This window comes from Narcine bancroftii, chromosome 7 (genome assembly GCF_036971445.1).
Source record: "Narcine bancroftii isolate sNarBan1 chromosome 7, sNarBan1.hap1, whole genome shotgun sequence".
Classification (NCBI taxonomy): Eukaryota; Metazoa; Chordata; class Chondrichthyes; order Torpediniformes; family Narcinidae; genus Narcine; species Narcine bancroftii.
Genome location: NC_091475.1, coordinates 192,212,686 through 192,232,403, shown reverse-complemented (window position 1 = coordinate 192,232,403; position 19,718 = coordinate 192,212,686). Strand labels below are relative to the sequence as shown.

Sequence of the window (19,718 nt, the reverse complement as noted above, 5' to 3'; positions counted from 1 at the left end):
CATTCTCACCTCCTGATCAGATTCCAAACAGCCTTTGTTTTCTAACCACCCATTGTACCTCGTATGAGGCTTCAATATCCTTCCACACGTGTGAGGCGCAGAAATGGATAAACAATTCCTGTTTTCAAACATTCACCACAACATCCTTTTAATGTCTTTAAATTCCAAGCCCTTTATTTGTCTCAGTGTCAAATCAACATGTCTTGCCTGCTCAGCAAATGCATGTGTAACCCCTCCAGGCCTCTTTATCTTCTTTTACATATACACCATCTGCATCATTATCTCAACCCCACAACCACCACCCTCCTCCCCCCACACCCTGAACAGCTTCATGTTTTTATTTACATTAATGTCATTACCAAATCTATACTATGGCATTAATATTGGCTTCTCCATTTCCATCTATCCCCTCCCAAGAGTCACCTCCTTTCCCTCCCCCTCTATCAACTTTCCTCCAGCTCTCCACCCCTTCTCTCCTCATTCAGAGAGCTACTCCCTTCTCAGTTTTTCCTCTTGTACACCTGCATCCACCTCTTACTCATTAGCCTGTGCTCTTCCCACGTTTACCCTTCCTCCCTCCTCTCCTCTTGCTCCATCTCACCTTGACGAAAGGCTTAGCCCAGAAACATTGGTCACCCTTTACTTCCTATGGATATGACGTCACCTGCTGAGTTTCTCCAGCATCTTTGTGTGTTGCACTCAACCCTAGCATCTCAGAATCAGAATTTATTGACATGAACAAGTCACAAAATACGGTGTTTTGCGGCAGCGTCACAGTGCAAACTTTTACAGTAAATAAAATAAAAACAAAATAGGCATGGTCTTTGGCTCATTGATTATCTGATGGCAGAGGGGAAGAAGCTGTCCTTGTGCCGCTGAATGCACGTCTTTAGGCTCCTGAACCTTTTTCCAGATGGTAGCAAAGTGGAGAGAGCATGGCCTGAGTGGTGGGGGTCTTTGAGTACAGAAGCTGCTTTATTAAGACACCATCTCTTGGAGGCAGAGTTTTTTTCTTGTCCTGCGAGTTTGCACCTCCATACCAGACACAGCCAGAATGCCCTCCGTAGAAGCTTTCGTGAGTCTTCGGTGACATACTGAATCTCCTCAAACACCTCACAAAGTATACTCACTTGCGACCCTTCTTCGTGATCGCCTCGACTTTGAGGCTCCAGGACAAATCATCGGAGATGTTAACACCCAGAAATCTGCAGACTTACTTAATTTAAAATTAAATTTTTTAAATTTAGACATACAGCATGTAAACAGGCCATTTTTTGGCCCACAAGAATGCCCAGTTTACACCCAATTAACCTACACCCCAGGTATGTTTTGAACAGTAGGAGGAAACCAGAGCCCCCAGAGAAAACCCACGCAGACACGGTGAGAATGTACAAATTCCTTACATACAGCGCGGGATTCGAACCCCGGACCCGATCACTGGAACTGTAAAGGTGTTGTGCAAACCACTACACCAACCACTTGTTTAACTCCATTTCATTACTCGGTCTTCCTGAAATCTGTTCTAACCCTCCAAGGGCTCATTTTAAATTTTTGTCATACCACAGAAATCTAGTCACTGCACACACTTATGGTGGACACTTACTGTCAGATCCATTAGAGTAGAACAGTTTAACAGAATCATATAGCCCAATCCGCACTGATGAGAAGCTCATCTGACGTTGAAGACCAGCCACTAAACCACTGTAGAGACTTCGTATCCCTTCTGTCTTCACAATTGTAGCAATTGTACCAAAGACCCCTCGATACTTTAAAGAAGTGACACTGTTCACAGATCTAGATTCCCCTTGAATCTGTAAATTATCAACAGGGAGTTCATTTTAATTGATCAATTCTCAATGTTATTTATTAGAATCTTGAATCAATGAATGGCTTAAAGGATTGTCATAAGCTCAAGTACATTGTATGGATGCAATTAAAGTTGTAACTTGCTACAGCTTCCCAGCCATGTAAGACATGCAAACAACAAATGAAGTATAATTAAGCTTTATGTATAGCACAGTATGAGACTCTCAGCTCCTGTTGTTGATGGTCTGATCTATATAAACCTTCATAAGGGACCGTAGAAGTGCTAGCAATAAATAGCAATAGCAGACGGCTTTTAAACAGCATGGGACAGTCGGTTGTGCTATCGTGCACAATTTTTAAACAGCATGGGAAAGATGGAGGCGATATCACGCAGAATTTATAAATATCGTGGGAGAAAGCGATGGTGGTTCTGCCTTCCCAGAATGTCGTGCAGCAGAGAAAGGGCTGTATGTATGGCTGCATGAACGGAGCACTCATGGAGGGGTTTCTCAGGTGCACGGCATTCTGGGAATTCAGCTCTTCCATCACTTTTTCCCAAGGTCTTTATAAATTGTGCACTATCAACTTTCCCACGCAGTTTTAAAATTGTCCGCTATTGCTATTTATTGCTATTTATTTCCTCTCTCTCTCTCTCTTGTTGTGACTTTCCCATGGCAAAGTTTATACCTTCATTTTGATCTTCCTTCACATTCCTGCACTCACACCAAAACTTGGGTCATTTCTGTCCGAGAATGCAAATGCCCATTCTACACTTGCCTGATTGCAACACCGGCATCAGCAGATGCCAGGGATTGAACTAAGGGTCGAGGCAGACTGTCCCTGGTGTGAAATGACATCATCTCATGTCAGCATTGAGATGATTTTCATTGCACACTTGACCCTTTTTAGGCCAATTGGCCGTTAATTTCCGGAGCCACTAGCAAGTGTCAAAGAGATTAGTGATATAATAATGTAAGTTCAATGTAGAAGAATCTAGGCTCCCAGATTGGAGAAGAGGGCTGGGTTTCAAATCATATTTCAGTGGAATGCAATGGTTGTGTAAAAAACATAATTGTATTAAACAAGAGTTAACAATGAAGTGTTCTAAAGTAGTTGCTAATTCGAATTAATTTCTAAAGTTAGTTTCTTGTTAGAACATCATAAAGAATAGTCCCAATATTTTGTAGTTATTTTGCATCAAAATGAAACAATAACATTGATTTCCAAATGTTTCTCGTTGCTGGCATTAGATGAGAAGCTGTCAGTTACATCTGCATTTCAAGATAGGTTCCAATCGTCCTCAGGCAATCATTCTGCATTACTTCACACTATTACAATTGTGTAATAGTTGATCCTGTGTAAAAGTTAACTTTTTTTTGGCCCAAAAAAAATCACGTTTTCCATTTCATCTGTGTAAAAGTCAACCTTCACCCACCCCCAATTTTTGGTCCCAACCGTCCACCCATCCAAGCTCCCGACCATCTGCCCATCCGAGCTGTCAACACCCCAAATGCAGATCCTCGCCTCGGCCGCCTGCCCGCCAGAGCTCCTGATGCTGAAGCTACAGACTATATCCTAGGCCCCGGCCACCCATCCATCCAAACTCCCGATGCCCCAAATGTGAACTTAGCACCCAGTCCCAGCCATTCAAACTACCAACGCCTTGAACAACGCAGGTACTTACCGAGGTCAAAAGTATGACCCGTATAAAAGTCAACCCTCCCCCCCCCACTATTTAGCCTGAAAAACTGGTCAAAAAACTTTGATTAGAACACAAATATATTCAGTATTCCATATGCCTCAATCCCAAACTGGTTTTGCATGATTCTCCTTCTATATTAATCAAATTAAGTCACTTCACAAGATTTAATGCCAATTTGATTTTGTACAGTAATGTGGAAAACAAGCTAATTGCCATTCCGTCAGTGAGAATTCCAAATAGCATTTGTCCAATTACGAGACTAAGCTTAAGTGAAGAACAATTATTTCAAAGCTGGAGCAAGTACTCTGTTCTCTTCAAACTTGGAGGTGGATCTGGGAACTGTAACTAGTAATTCCATACAAGGCTACTCTCAGTAATCTGGCAGAATACTATGGAAGTCCTGGTTACAGTTCCCAGATGCAATCCAGTATTAAACCCACCCTCTGTGGACAAGCAGGGAAGTAGGGTAGCAGTTAGCACAACAATGTAATAGCCCCAGCGATAAGGGGCTCGAATTCCACGCTATCTGCAAGGAGTTTGTACGTTCACCCCGTGAGTTTCCTCTGGGAGCTCCAGTTTCCTACCACTGTTCGAAATGTACCAATCATTTGGGCGTAATTGGGCAGCACACATGTATGTACATGTAAATATGAAGTGAGATTCATGCATACTTAATTTCTTTTCAGGCCTCCAAAAACAACGTGACTCCTTAATTTTATGTGAAATAATCAGGGCAGGCAGTGAGAACCTCAAATGAATAAATTCAACTTGTTTTGTGACAGGAGGAAAAGAACACATGCAAATAGCACCCAGAAAGATGTCAGGGATAGCGCAGTTTTCCCTCAGCCTCCCTTGAAGATGCACGCAGAGTGATGTACAAAGCTCCTTGCAGAGCACCAGAGAGCAAGCACTCTCAATGAATCCACCAACTTCAATCTTCAGGGGAGAGCAAAAAGATCTCCATTTGAAGAAGCTAAACACAATCTGCTGGAAGAATGGTCGACAGTGGTAGATGGAACCCATCATCCGAACTCCTCCAGCAGATTATGTTTTGCTTCACTCTGAATCAGAACTTATTGTCATGAACAAGTCATGAAATTCGGTGTTTTGCGGCAACACCGATAGTGCAAACATTCAGATTATAACCATCTAACAACATGACCATAAAAAAGTAAAAATAACAGTACCCACAAAGTCAGGCAGTGTCTATGGTTCATTGATCATTCAGGAATCTGATGGGAGCGGGGAAGAAGCTGTCCTTGTGCCGTTGAGTGCTCGTCTTTAGGCTCCTGTCCCTTTTTCCTGATGGTAGCAGAGTGAAGAGGGTGTGGCCTGGGTGGTGGGGGTCTTTGAGGATAGAGGCTGCTTTTTTTTAAGTCATTGCAGTCTCCTGTGTGTCTCCTCTTTAAAGAAGTTGAACAAACCAATATTTGTATCAGTAACATTCTAAACAACTGCTTGAGGTTCATTGGAAGAGGTGAGATTATCTCATTATTATTCTGATGTTGATCCACTATGTGATAAATGTAAATAAAATTGAGGCCTCTCTCATATGGTTTGGAAAAAAAAAATTTGGGGAATATTTCTTCCAAACTTTATCAGGATTAAACTGGAACCCCAATGCTTTTTTTATTACTTTATTTGGTTATTCTCAAGAGGAGAATATTTCCTTAAACTTAATTCAAAAAAAGAATAGCAGCTTTTACTTCAGTGATAGCCAGACGAGCGACTTTGATGAAAAGGGAAGATAGCTTAGCACCAACTCGTATGCAATGGGTACAGGACATTATGTCTTGCTTGAGTTTGGAGAAAAATAAATATAACATTAAAGAGATCAAGATTGAATTTGACAAGATATGGGGTCCGTTCAAGGATTATTACCACAATTTGAATATATAGGCGGGGGTTTCCTGTCCGATGTCTGGGTGCCGAGACTCGATTCTTTGCATATTATTCGCTGGTGACCATGATTAGTGGGAGGGGTTGGATTAGAATGGGGGGGGGGCTCCTTTTTCTATTTTTTCAATTTTCCTTTATAAATTGAAGAGATTAATCCAATTAGATGTCAAAATATTAGAATATGAGGTGAAGTTTTCAAAAGGGAATTTCCATTTTATTTGTTTACAAGAAAATGTATAAATCACATGATTCATATTGTATATTGAATTATATAAAATTTATGTATCTAATATGTAGACAATATGTAACTCGTAATATTTCTCTCTACCAAATCAATAAAAATATTTTAAAAGAAAAATTAAACCACTTCTAGTTGAAACTACTGATCAAAAGATTATTGATGGTTGCAGCTTTATCCCGCTGGAAAGGAAGGTGCAAATCGTAGGTGCATTTTTCTAATGTTAAAGAACATCTAAAAATATGACGATGAAGCTTATTAGGGTGACACAGTTCGTGAGGTGGTTAGTGCAATACTATTGCAGCAGCAGCGAAGCAGGTTCAAATCCCACACCATCTGTAAGGAGTTTGTACATTCTCCCCATGTCTGCATGGGTTTCCACCAGGTGCTCAGTTTCCTCCCATGTTCTAAAGACATTCGGAGTTGGTGGGTTGATTGGTCACCTGAGTGTATTTGGGCAGCATGTTATTTAGTATTAGTTCATTCTGCTCATGGGATGCACTCTGCTCTCACTTAATTTTTTTTTTGTACAGGTCCACGATCCTTTATCCAGAACCAGTGTGTTCCAAATTTTGGATTTTTCCGGATTTTGGAAAGCCCACCCGAATTGTGCTGCTGTACCTACCCCCACTCCCTTCCAGTCACCCGGCCATCTCCCCCAAGCGCCGGTACCTCGGCCACTTCCCCCAAGCAGCCTCCGCTAAGCGCCGGTCCCTCAGCCACCTCCCCCAAGTGTCGGGCGCTTCTTTCCCCACTTACTGGATTTTGGAGCTTTCCGGATTTTAGAAGTCTGGATCAAGGATCGTGTACCTGTATTATCTGCAGACAGAAGGTTGCAACCAACCAGTTCAACAGTGCACTGCTTTAAAAAAGGCCCTTCAGCCCATCATGTCTATACTGACCATCATTCCCATCTATACTAATCCCACGTGCCTGCATTAAGTACATACCCCTCTAAATTCAAATGCATTCCCAGATGCCTCTTAAATGTTGCTACTGCTCCCATCTCTTCCACCTCCTCTTGCAGTTCATTCTAGATACCAGATACCTGTTTTGTGAAAAACTAATGCCTTAGATGTCTTTAAATTGCCTTCCTCCCACCTTAAACCTTTCCCCTCTATGCATCCCTATCATGGGAGGTAAAACAGCAAACTGTTGTTGGAGCTCAGTTATTCAGGCAGCATCTGTGGAGGCAGAGCAATGGTTGACATTTCGATTTGAGACCATGCGCCAGTCCCGATGCAAGGAGTTGACCCAAAACAGCAGCCATCCCACTGTCTCCACAGATGCCACCTGATCTGCTGAGTTCCTTGAGCAGTTTGTATTTTGCTCCAATCTCTCATCACCAAGGAAAACAGAATGGTTATCGACCCTATCTCAACCTCCTTCACTCCAGGAAAACAGACACAACCTATCCAAACTGTCCTTATAATTTCAGCCCTCCAAACCTCTTTGTGAACATTTCTTGCAATTTTTATATAGTATGGTGACTGACCACAACTCCACACAATATTCTAAGAGTGGCCAAACCCATGACTTTTGCAATTGTTGCATGATGTCCCAGTTCTTATGCTTGATGCCTCAGCTAATGAACAAGGCATACAGCAGCTTGCTTTCTCCACTTGTACTCGAGGCACATTTTGGCAGCAAATTATGATATACTCTATGGTATTCCAAAAAAATAGTGTCCTTAAAATTAAAATCTATTAAAATTTAATTCATGCTCTTGCTCATTTGAATTCTGCAGACTATGTACTGTAAATGTATTTCTTAAGGTTAGCATCCCTAACCTTCTGTATCATTTCTAGAGGTCCATTGCTTTTAGTTTACATGCCTTATTGCAAGAAATAATTTCAAAGAAATTCATTCCTCCTGCGCTAATCTCCAGAAGTGGGCCATTGACCACAAAATACTTGGGGATGTTTAGATGTTAAAGTAACTACATTTTGGACTAAGTTTAAATTTAAATTTAGACATACAGCACGGTACCAGGCCCTTTTGGCCTACAAGACCACGCCGCCCAATTACACTCAATTGACGTATCGACCCCTTACATTTTCAGAAGTTGGGAGGAAACCTAGGGAAAACCCATGCAGACACAGGGAGAACATACAAACTCCTTACAGAAGATCAATGCTGTCATGGATCTCCCAGAGGCCACCCATTTCAATTCCCCATCCCATCCCCTTCTTGATATATCTGTCAATGGTCTCATGAACTGCCAGACTGAGACCATCTGAAAATTGGAGAACCAACACCTTAATTTCTGACTGGGCACCCTCCAACAGGATGGCATAAATATTGACTTCTCTAGCTTTCATTAAAAACCACAAAGAGTTGTTAACTTGGCCTGTGACATCACAGTCATCAGACTTCATCTGCAAGTGGCAGTGTCTTAAGAAAAAAGGCTCTATCCTCAAGGAACCCCCATCACCCAGGCCACGCCCTCTTAATTTTGCTACCATCGGGAAGAAGGTACAGGAGCCTAAAGACGAGCTCTCAGCTGCACAAGGACAGCTTTATCACAGCTGCCATCAGATTCCTGAATGATCAATGAACCAAAGACACTGCCTTTCTTTGACTTTTCTTGCACTATTTTTAATTTGTTTTTATAATCTTTGCACTTTGATGCTGCCACAAAACAACATATTTTGTGACTTGCTCATAACAATGAATTCTGCTTCTGCTTCTAAACCAGTGGTTCTCAATCTTTTTCTGTCCACTCACATACCCTTTTAAGTAATCCCTATACCATAGGTGCTCTGTGATTAATAAGGGATTGTTTAAGGTGGTATGTGGGTGGAAAGAAAAAGTTTGAAAACCACTGTTTTAATCAAACCTAATTGACTTGTTATGTGCACAGTTTCATAACTCCAAAGGAAATGGGCCAGTGACAATTTTTCTCAAGCAAAATATTTCAGTAATAATTGGGTCTAGAGCAGAGATTCTCAACCTTCCCTTCCCACTCACACACCACCTGAAGCAATCCCTTACTAATCACAGAGCACCGATGGCAGAGGGATTATTTAAAAGGGTACGTGAGTGGAAAGAAAAGGGTTGAAAACCACTGTTCTAAAGCTTTCTTGTGTGTGTCATTCAAACAATTGCCACACTCCAGTGGCATTTAGCAAAATCTAAAGAAACAAAACAAAAGGAAGTCCCTTCAGAGGCAGCTCGTGGTTGAGGATCACACTGTCTTTCTTCTCCAATGAAACTGAGCTTGAGCCCCCATATCCAGCTGGCAGCTCTCCACCAGTTCTCCTCTTCCCCCGTCCCTCTTCCTGGAAGCTGACTGGCCTGGGAGAGGACTTCCTGTCACTCAGACCAAGGTGAATTCTTGCCTTATCCTGCACCTGCAAGCTTAACTACCCACTGCTGTCTCAGCATTCGCCATCACTGGAGAAGCACTGATTCCACCGCAATTCAGATGCTCATGTGCATAATCTTTATCCAAATAGGCCGTCTGCCAATACCATGGTAATGACTAAGAGAAAGAACAAGCCTTGACAAATGACACAAGCAAATAGTTTTACCTGCAATCTCACTTTGGTCGTATCAAGAGGGAATGTAACAAGGTCAGCAATGCAAGCAGCTGTTCCAGCACCAACTATTTTGACGTCATTTGTCGGAGGAGCATCCAAGGGCTTTAATCCAACCATATTCCACAAGTCCAGCTGTTCTACAGGTGACGGGGAATTTAACACTCTTGCAAATTCACCATTCTTCAACCATGCCTGCAAGAAAGTAACAGTCAAGACAGAACACCTTGTTTCCTTTTTGCCAGCAGAACTTTAAATATCTGACCAGATTAGGGCCGCACAGTTAAAGTAGGAGTTAGCGCAAACCTGTTTCAGTGCCAGCGATTGGGACCAGGGTTCGAATCCCACGTTGTCTGTAAAGAGTTTGTCCATTTTATCCATGTCTGCGTGGGTTTCCTCCCACCGTTCAAAATGTACCGGGAGTTGTAGGTTAATTGGGTGTAATTGGGCGGCACAGGCTCGTGGGCCAAAAGGATCTATTGCCGTGCTGTATGTCTAAATTTAAAATTTATTTTGTAGAAACCAGAGTTTGCCAAATTCCTTATCACTAAAGTCCTTACATTTTGCTTTCACCTATGCTCTGAAACTGTACAAGGTACTGGTGAGGCCGCATTTGGAGTACTGCATGCAGTTCTGCTCTCCTTATCTGAGGAAGGATGAACATGCTTTGGAAGCAGTCCAGAGGAGGCCCACCAGATTGATTCCAGAGATGAGGGGTTAGCCTATGAGGAGAGATTGAGTCGCCTGAGACAGTACTCACTGGAATTTGGAATAATGAGAGGGTATCAATAGAAATGTTAAAAATTATGAAAGGCAGGGATAAGATTGAGGTAGGTAAGTTGATTCCATTGGTGGGGGAGACTAGAAATAGGGGTCATAGCCTCAGGATTTGGGGTAGTAGATTTAGGACAGAGATAAGGAGGAATTGCCTTTCCCAAAGAGTAGTGAATCCATGGGATTCAGTGCCCATTGAAGTAGTGTAGGCTACCTCAGTAAATACATTTAAGACAAGGTTTGATAGATTTTTACATAGTAATGGGAATAAACGGATATAGGGAAAAGGCAGGTAGGTGGAGGTGAAACTATCATCAGATCAGCCATGATCACGTAAAAGGCAAAGCAGACTTGATGGGCCGGATGTCCTATTCCTGTACCTATGTCTTCTGTTTCCTATCAATCCTGTCCAAGAACCAAACCCCTCAGTCCCACCAGCCAGACCCAGATTAATGCATTATATTACACCCATCTCTTCCAGAACCTTGCATTTTCCTGTGAGAGATTTAACCAGAAAAACCTTCAGGGCAAAACATCTGGGAAATCTTTTATCCATCCATTGGATGTAAATGCATCCAATGGGCCCGTGATTCCTTTCAGTCAGACATGATGTGCCCCCTAATAAGACACAGCTCAAACTCCTGTTTAAAATATCAAGAGTCGTTCTCTACACAGCAGAGGCTGGCTTTTCCCTGAGGTCCACTATTCCCTGGGAAAAGGACATCTGCAACCTACCTTCAAGTGAATTTGGAGGAGAGTTTGCCAGGATACTTCTGAAATGCTGCAATTGTGACCAGCTGCAAGAAAGGTAAAATCAGATTGCAATGATCAGAGGGGATGCCAAAAGCAAAGTCTCCATCTGGGTCAGCACTTCCCAAATGACTGTACATTCTGTCAATCAAAAGCTGCAATGGACATGACCTTCATGGTGCAACAACACCAAGTAAAATCCAGAGGACATTGAACATAGTCTTTTTAATTTTAAGGTGCTTTGAACAAACAATTGGGCTGCTGCAGGAACTCCATGGGCGGAAACAACACTGGACATCAAAATTTGGGTTTATGATAGACAACTTCAAGCTGAACACAAAGGAAATTTTAGATTTACTATATCACACAGGAAGTTGGAGAAACATTAAATTAACTTTTATTGAATTTAGTTTGGTGATCATAATGCTGACACATTGCGTTAGTTCAATTTACCTAAATATGTTTTGCAGCTGAGTTTCGTTTGTACTCAGCATCTGATGCCCCTTGTGTCAGTGTCCAACAGTAGTCGGCCAGCATTGATGGATTTCAGTTGCCCTGATACTGCTTTTCCATGGTCACAATGTCACTGGTGAAACCTTTCACCATGTTCGTCACTGACTGCACCGAGATCACCAAGTACGAACACAGAAAATGAATTTTCAATGAGATGTTGCACTTCCTGGTTTTGTAAACTTAAAATAGACTTAAAATAGGACAGAATTCATAAAACTAGGTCATATCTAAAAAAAAAACCTGAAATTTTAATGCAGCCCAAAATCCATGAAATATACCCAAAAGGGTTCAGGAAGCAAAATCTTCATTGTTCAGTGGGATCAGTCAGTGATTTGGATTGCATGGGACACTTTATCAAGACTTTAGCCTTTTTCATTTAGTCTTGATAGAGTGTCCGGACTTGAAGCATTGACTGATCATTTCTCCCCATGGCTACTGCCTGACCCATAGAGTTCCTCCTGCACTTTCTTGTTTGCTCAAGATAACAGCATCTGTAGCTTTTATATTTCCTTACAGTGTTTTGATGTTGAAAAATGAGAGGGATGTAAAGAGCCCAGCTCAAAATTCACTTAGAAACTATCTCTATTTTCTACCTGCCACACCATGATACACTGTTAGATCACCACATTCCCAGATCACCACAGGCAGTCTGATATTGCTGTGTTCCTCAATATTGCACCTCATCTCCTTCAAAATCCCCACAGGAGAGCCGCCAATGCGCAGTCAAAAGGAGAACTGTTCAACATCTGAATCAGAATCAGAATTTATTGTCATGACCATGTTATAAACTGTGTTGTTTTGCGGAAGCATCACATTTATATAAACCACCTTACCAAATAAATAAATATAGTACAAGAAAAAGTTAAGGTAAGGTTAAAGTTGTGGTTCATTTTTCATTCAGGAATCTGCTGTGTGCTCGTCTTCAGGCTCCTGTACTTTTTTCCCCATGCGAGCAGAGTGAAGAGGACATGGCCTGGGTGGTGGGGTCCTTGAGGATAGATGCTGCTTTCTTTTGACACCGCCTCTTGTAGATGTCCTCAATGGAGTGAAGATTGTCGCAAGCCAAGTTAACAACCCTGCGGATTTTTTTCTTGTCCTGAGCGTTGGCACCTCTGTACCAGACAGTGATGTAATCAGCCAGAATGCTCTCCACAGTGCTCCTGTAGAAGTATTTGAGAGTCTTCGGTGACATACCGAATCTCCTCAAAGTTAATGTCTGTGCAGGGAACTCTCTCCAAGTCATCTTTGACCCATTTACTAAAGGGTACGAAACAAGCAACTGAGAGGTAAAGGCCACTGAAGTCTTGGTGTCAATCACTTTCCATATCTCAGGGCCCTTCTCACAGCAAAGGACAACCTCAATGCCAATTTCACCACAGAACTCTGTCAAGGGAAGGAAGGTGAAGATGCCAGCTCCATTGCTAAGTTCCTGTTACCTGGCAGAGTTATTCTCTGCCTCCTGTATATTGGAGATGTTCACTTAACATCCACTTGAAGAAGTACCACCTGAACTGTCCCTGCAAATTCCTCTAAATCCACTGACAGGTTGAGTGCATCAATGACAATTCTGAGCTTCCCGCCACACCCACCACCCCCCCCCCCCCCAACACCGCTGCCAAAATACAACATGCTCACACTGAGTTAAACAAGAAAGTCTGAAGACACTAGGGTTGAGTCCAATGCACAAATGCGCTGGACAAACTGAGCTCATCAAGCAGCAACCGTAGGAACTAAAGGGAAACCAGCGTTTCAGACCTGGGTCCATCATCAGGTAAGACAAACAATACCTGGTGAAAGGCCCAGGCCCAAAACATTGGTTACCCTTTACTTTCAAAGGATGTTCCATGACCTGCTGAGTTTCACCAGCACTTTTTCATATTTTAGCCCCACGTTGAAGCTATAATTGTGTCCAGTGATTCCAATGGAAAGGGGCCATCATCCACATACCCAAACCAGATTCCCAAAGCAAGAATTATTCTGATTTCTATCGAGGGTAGACCTTTCCCACGAGGTCAGAAACACCAAGGATGTCCTCACAGTCTCTTTGGGAGGAAAGTCTAATGCCCTTATCTACTTGAGGGAATCCTTCACTCTTCAAGTGGAAATGTGGCGTGCAGATGGCATTGAAACCTTGAACAAACCCATACCCTTCCAATCTTCTATCCATGGAATTATCCAAAGAAAGCTGACGTACTTTCCCCCACCAATTTGTCTGGAGGGTATTGGGCTAACACGGGCAAGTGGGCACATTGCTCGCTAAGGATAAGCTGGGCCTGTGGGGATGGTACCGTGCTGTAATGCTCTGACTGAATGTGCTCCTGTGTCACTGCTTTCCTGCAAGTATATTTTACAGCTGAAAGCCCTTGTTAAATCTGCTTCAATACATCCTGAATAGTATTACAGGATAGAGCTGAAGGGGAAGACACCTGGGATGTGTTTAACAGGTTAGGGAGAACCCACAAACAAAATTAGAGTGAGCCAAGATCTGTCTTTAAAGTTTCTCGAGATCCAGGGTGACTTGCTTTGACTGTATGTCTGAGACAGCTGATTAGACCTCTTTCTGAATTGCAGACTTCACCATAGCTGGACAGGAGGTGCTTGGTGAGGTAGATAGAACAGCATTCCTTCTGCTTTTATTGACTGCTCAATGTCCCATGTTGTCCGGCAGCTCGTTCCACGAGCTCACCACCCTCTGAGTGAAGAACTGCCCCCTCACGTCCCTTCTAAATTCTTCATACCCACCAGTGATGCTCTTTCATAGAACGTAGAACATCACAGCATAGCCCGGGCCCTTCAGCCCATGATGTTATGCCAACTTTGTAAACTTATTCCACATCAATCTAATCCTTCCCTACCTCACACTCATAACCCTCTATTTTTGTCTTACATTCATGTGCCTAGCTAAAAGTGGTTTGAATGTCCCTATTGTGCCAGGCCAGCCTCCACCACCACTCCTGGCAATGCATTCCAGGCACCCACCACTCCCTGTGTAAAATGCTTACCTCCACTTTCCACAACTCACTCTGGTATTTACTGTTGCTGCTCCAGGGAAATGGTGCTGACTGTCTACCCTATCTAAGCTCCTCATAATTGATTGTCACTGCTCATCCTTTTGTCTTAGATTCTCATACTCTATGAGATAGACTGTCACTATTCACCTTACCTGTGCCCCTGATAATTTTATAGACCTCGATAAGATCCTCTCCCAGCCTCCTATGCTCTAAGGAAAATAATAATTCCATTTCCCAGCTCTTGAATCATAGCCTTTCATTCCTTAAAACTCCCTAGGACCTTAGAGTTCATGGTTTATTCCCAGCCTTATTGCTATTCCCAAAATGCATCACTTATTTCACCATCACATCCATAATCTCTGGGTTGCTACCTGGCCCAGGTGCAAATTGATAAAATCAGGGAAATAAACGCATAACTCCAAGACAGGTGTGGGAGAAGTGGGTTTGAAATTGTGGGAGATAGGCACCAGTAATGGCGAAAGAAGGTGCTGTTTTGGGGGAATGGGCTCCACCTGAACCGTGGTGGGACCAGGGTCCCGGCAAATCCCAAAACTAGGGCTTTCACATGAATAGCAGAGGGCTGGGTGCCAACAATTGGAAAATTATGGTTAAAGCTAAAGGGAAGGAGAGTGCTGGACAGGTTGAAGTCTCCAGAATTTTTAAAAAAAGGACAAAAAGTTTAGAAAAGGATAAGAATTTAAACTTTGGCAATAAGGAGATAAATGTAAGTATGCATTTGAAGGTATTGTATTGGAATCCACGCAGTGTTCAAAACAAGGAGGATGAGCTTAAAGCGCAGTTAGAAATGGATATGACGACATTGTGGACACGATGGAGAGGTGGCAGGAGGAGGATCACAGCTGAGAGCTTAACGTCGAAGGACATTAGAGAGGAAAGGTGGGGGGGGTGGGACCATGGGTGACTCAGCTTGAAGGCAAATAGCATCGGAATCCTTGTGGGTAGAGTTGAGAAACTGCAAGGGTCAAAAAGCTGTTAGGAGTTACATAGTGGCCTTCAAATGGCAGCCAGGATTCAGGGTAAAAATTACAAGGGGATGTTATAGTGGTGATGAGGGATTCTGATATGCAGGTAGACTAGAAAAATCAGGTTGCCACTGGATTCCAAGAGAAAGAATTAGTGGAATCCCTATGAGATGCCTTTAGAGCAGCATGTAGTCAAGCCCACTAGGGAAAGGGAAATTCTGGATTTAGTGCTATACAGTGAATCGGATATTAAGGAGCTTAAAGTAAAGGAATCCTTAGAGGCAGTGATCATAATATGCGAGAACTCACTCTGGAGTTTAAGAGGAAGAAGCTAAAGTCTGATGTGTAAGTGTTACAATTGAGTAAAAGTAACCACAGTGGCATGAGAGAGGAGCTTGCCAATGTTAATTGGAAGGGGACCTGAGCAGGGAAGACGGTGGACCAGCAATGGTCAGGGGTTTCTGGGAGTAATTCTGAAGACGCAGGATGATTTCATCCTAAAGAAGTTTCTAAAGGGAGGGTGAGGCAACAGTGACCGACAAGGGAAGTCAAAAGCAGCATAACAGCAAAAGGGAGGGAATGCAGCGTGGCAGAAATAAGCGGGAAGTCAAAGTATTTGATAGCTTTTTAAAAAAACACCAAGATTCAAGAATCAATTTACTGTCATAGTAATAAAGCAGTATCTTATTACATGAAATTTCTTTCTGCCTGCTGTAAGGTAGACAGATACACCACTGGGAGGAATTACCTGGCACCTCTTACAGTCAGAGAGAGAAGCAAAAGAGAGTCTCCCCAGAGTCGCTGAGTGTCCGTAGATTTGCCTCCAGCACTTCTGCAGCCCCCACAACCAAACAGAATCCAATCCAAGCCATTGGCAACCTGAGCTCCAGATCCAAACCTCCAGTCAGGAACCCTTCATTGCCCTCAGCACCTCCTTGCATCCCGGTTCTGATATCTGGTATTCCTCCTGCCAGTTTGAGCCAGTCTCCAGCAGTCTGTAGCCTGACTTCTCCCCCAACAGCAGTCTCCAGCAGGCCATGGGTTCCTCGCCTCGAGTCACCAGCAGCCCACTGCCCTCCGTTGCAGGGCCCCATCACTGGTCCCCCATCATGGTCACCGTCCCCGCGGGTCATCTCCTCTGCTTCTCTTTCTCAGATGGGAATTTGGGTCTTCCCGTCCTCTAGTGCCCTGCTCCAGTCCTCTGCTTTCCCGGAGTCTGCAGCCCCTCGTGGCTGCTGCCGATTAATAGGCGCTGCCATCTTGGGCGCAGATCCACGGTCGCGGGATTTCAAATAAAACTGCTGGCTCCCTCAATGGGCCTTTCAAAGCCCGAGCAGAGCCAACACCAGTCTCAGCTGCATCTCCGCTCCCTCGCTCCCCGCGGGTACACAGCAGCGGCAGCACTGCCGCTACAGCTCTACAGCGGCTCCAGCAGCGCCACCATCTTCCAACAGAAGGCAACTAAAAAGGGATTAAGGGGAAAAGGAGAGGCAAGGGTGGACAACAGGCCACTTGAAAATGACGCTGGTGAAGTAGTAATGGGAACAAAGAAACGGCAGGTGAACTGAAGAAGTATTTTGCGTCAGTCTTCACTGTGGAAAACATTTGCTACATGCAAGAAATTTGAGAGTGTTAGGGGGAAGATGAGAGTGTAGTCACTAATACTAAGGAGAAGGTGCTTGGGAAGCTGAAGGGACTGATATGTCACCTGGACCAGATGGACTGCATCCCAGTAGTGATCATTCAAGAATTACTAGACCCGGGAATGATTCCAGAGGACTGGAAAATTGCAAATGTCACTCCACTCTAAGAAGGGAGAGAGGCAAAAAGCAGGAAACTGGGCTGGTTCGCCTAACTTCAGTGATAGGCAAAATTCTAGAGTCCATTACTGAGGATGAAGTGAAAGGCGAAAGTCTGCAGATGCTGGGTTTGTAGTAAAAACACAGAAATGCTGCAGGTCTCACAGTGTCCATAGGAGATAAAGATATGTGACCAATGTTTCTGGCCTGAACCCTTCTTCAAGGTATAGTTTCTTTTCCCATTGTGATGGAATAACTTAATACAATTATGCAATAAAATATCTCTTAAAGGTAAGGTTAGATTGTGTGGGATTAAGTATTGGTTTACATCAGAGATTTTCCAAATGTTTTCTTTCCACTCACATTCCACCTTGAGCAATCCTTATGCCATAAATGCTCTGTGATTGGGAAGGGAATGTTGAGAATCACTGCTCTTGTCCCAATTGTTACGGGAATAATTTTCTTGAGAAAAATTGTCATTGGCCCATTTCCTTTGGAGTTATGAAACTGTGCACATAACAAGTCAATTAGGTACAATTAAAACAGTGGTTTTCATACTTTTTCTTTCCACTCACATATACTTTAAGTAATCCCTTACTAATCACAGAGCATTTATGACATAGGGATTACTTAAAGTGGAATGTGAGTTTAGGAGGCAGTTTGGAAACCACTGGTTTACATTCTAAAGGAGACATTAATATTTCAAAAGAGACATCTCATTTAAGATGCAAGTGTAGACTCCATGCTTGCCATTGACGTTACAGAAACCGTGAAGAGTGCCTGTGAAGACTTCACAAGTAGGTGTGAATTTGACTGATGTAGAATTGAAATGGATTATTTTCTTTAAAGGAACAACATGTTTGAACAGATGTCCAGGCTCAGAAACGGATTAAGCTTTTATTGCTAAACTGGTGTCAGCGATCCAAATTTCTGGTTGATGTCTGCTGTTCTAGGAGGGATCATGTGGTTTTGCAGATAGAGATAATTCTTTGCAGATACCCAGCATCTGCAGACTTTCGCCTTTCACTTCATCCTCAGCAGTTTTGAGGTGAAGGATGCAAATTGGGAGACTTGGTAAAGACTCCATTTGAAGACAGGTTTTGAGTTCCGAATTCAGCCTATTCTAAATGGTTGTAGTCAATTACAAGAGGCTGTGGCTGGTTAATGTGTTTCTCCGGAAAAAGAAAAACTCTTTGTGGTAACCTGGAAGGAGAGGTTATCTTTTAGAAAAAACCCACGAGAAGGCAAGTTTCTTCGGTAAGACACTGAAGTGGCTGATTGAAGGGGATCAGTTTGTGTGCGTCCAACGAGCAATGAATATCTCTCTGAAACCTTCCTGGGCGGTAACAATTTAAATTTAAGCACCAGTGCCTGGTGAAGATTATAAATGTTAAATTCTGTGCACAGTGTGGAAAATAGCCAATGAACTTGGAGAAGTGAAAAGTGAATGATTGGGCAGTGAAACAAAGAACTTTCCTCAACACATACACATTACATACACGTGCAGAGGTTAAGTTAATAGTAATAAGTTAAATATTGATATTATTATGTATGAAGAAAATTAAAATAATTTTTGTTTAAGTAGCCATTGTCTTGGTGAATTTCTATTGCTGCTGGGTTTTGGAGCCCTCTTGATTAGTAATGTCTTTTCTTTTCTTCTTTGGCTTGGCTTCGCGGACGAAGATTTATGGAGGGGGTAAAAAAGTCCACGTCAGCTGCAGGCTCGTTTGTGGCTGTAGCATGCATACATATATCAAATTATAAATGTAATCATTTGACAATTTTCTCCAGAAATGTATTCCCCCTCTGATTTCACGAACTTCACTACAGAGGCAACACTTGTATTTTAAGGATGATCTTCCAGGTCTTGAAAACACAAAATAGGATGAAGTCAGCCAAGTTTTCTTTTGGAGTGAGCTTCCTTGACAAATCTGCTGGAATCCTTTGAGGAATTAACAACAAAGAGAATCAGTGGAAGTTGTTTATCTGGATTTATACTGTAGGTTAATGATTTAGAGTAGCAGTTCTCAACCCTTTTTTTTGGCCATGGCCCCCTTTTGACTCTGCTTCAGGTTTATGGGCCCCCTTCTATGTGAAGCAGTCAAGTTTTCATTGATTTCTTTGGTACCTCTCTCCTACTGACTACATAAAAAATATAAAAAGATTTTATTCTTTCAGTCCGCGCATCCCCCATCCCCCCCCCCCCCCCCCCACTTAAATGTGCTGTGGTTCTCATTGAGAATGGCTGATTTGGATGATGGAAGTGACAGCGTTGCAGCCAAGTATGCAGAGATACAAAAATAGGTGGGTGGAGGGACATGGTGAGGAAACAGGGAGAGTACAGAGGGACAACTTGGGAGAATGGGCAAAGAAGTGGCAGAAGGAATCCAGCATAGGAAAGTGCATGTTCATGTACTTTGGTCAAAGGAATAAAGGGGAAGGCTTTTTCTAAATGGAGAGAAAATTCAGAAAGTGGAGTAGCAAAGGGATTTGGGACTCCTAGTGCAGGATTCCCCAAATGTTAACTTGCGGGTTGAGGCGGTAGGAAGGAAGGCAAATGCAAAGATGTGACACCGAGGCCTTATTAAGTGTTGGTTAGACCACATTTGCAGCCTTGTAAGTGGTTTTGGTTGCATATCTAAGGAAGGATGTGGTGGTATTGAAGAAGGTCCAAAGGAGGTTTACAAGAATGATCCCAGGTATG

General features: G+C 42.9%; 1 protein-coding gene across 3 annotated transcripts in view; it reads right to left on the bottom strand.

The window, feature by feature from the left end:
• Nucleotides 1–19,718, bottom strand: part of LOC138739543 (dicarboxylate carrier UCP2-like) — a 52,546-nt gene that overhangs the window by 15,269 nt on the left and 17,559 nt on the right. The window contains exons 2-4 of one of the 3 annotated variants that reach the window (XM_069891831.1): nt 10,694–10,755; nt 9,179–9,379; nt 1,604–1,811 (exon numbers count right to left, since the gene is read on the bottom strand). In XM_069891831.1, the coding sequence (XP_069747932.1) occupies nt 1,604–1,811; nt 9,179–9,304 (334 nt within the window). In that variant the 5' untranslated portion in view covers nt 9,305–9,379; nt 10,694–10,755. Of the gene's footprint in view, nt 1–1,603; nt 1,812–4,695; nt 4,809–9,178; nt 9,380–10,693; nt 10,756–19,718 lie in introns of those variants that run through there. The other 2 variants (XM_069891832.1, XM_069891833.1) reach the window with 2 other exon arrangements.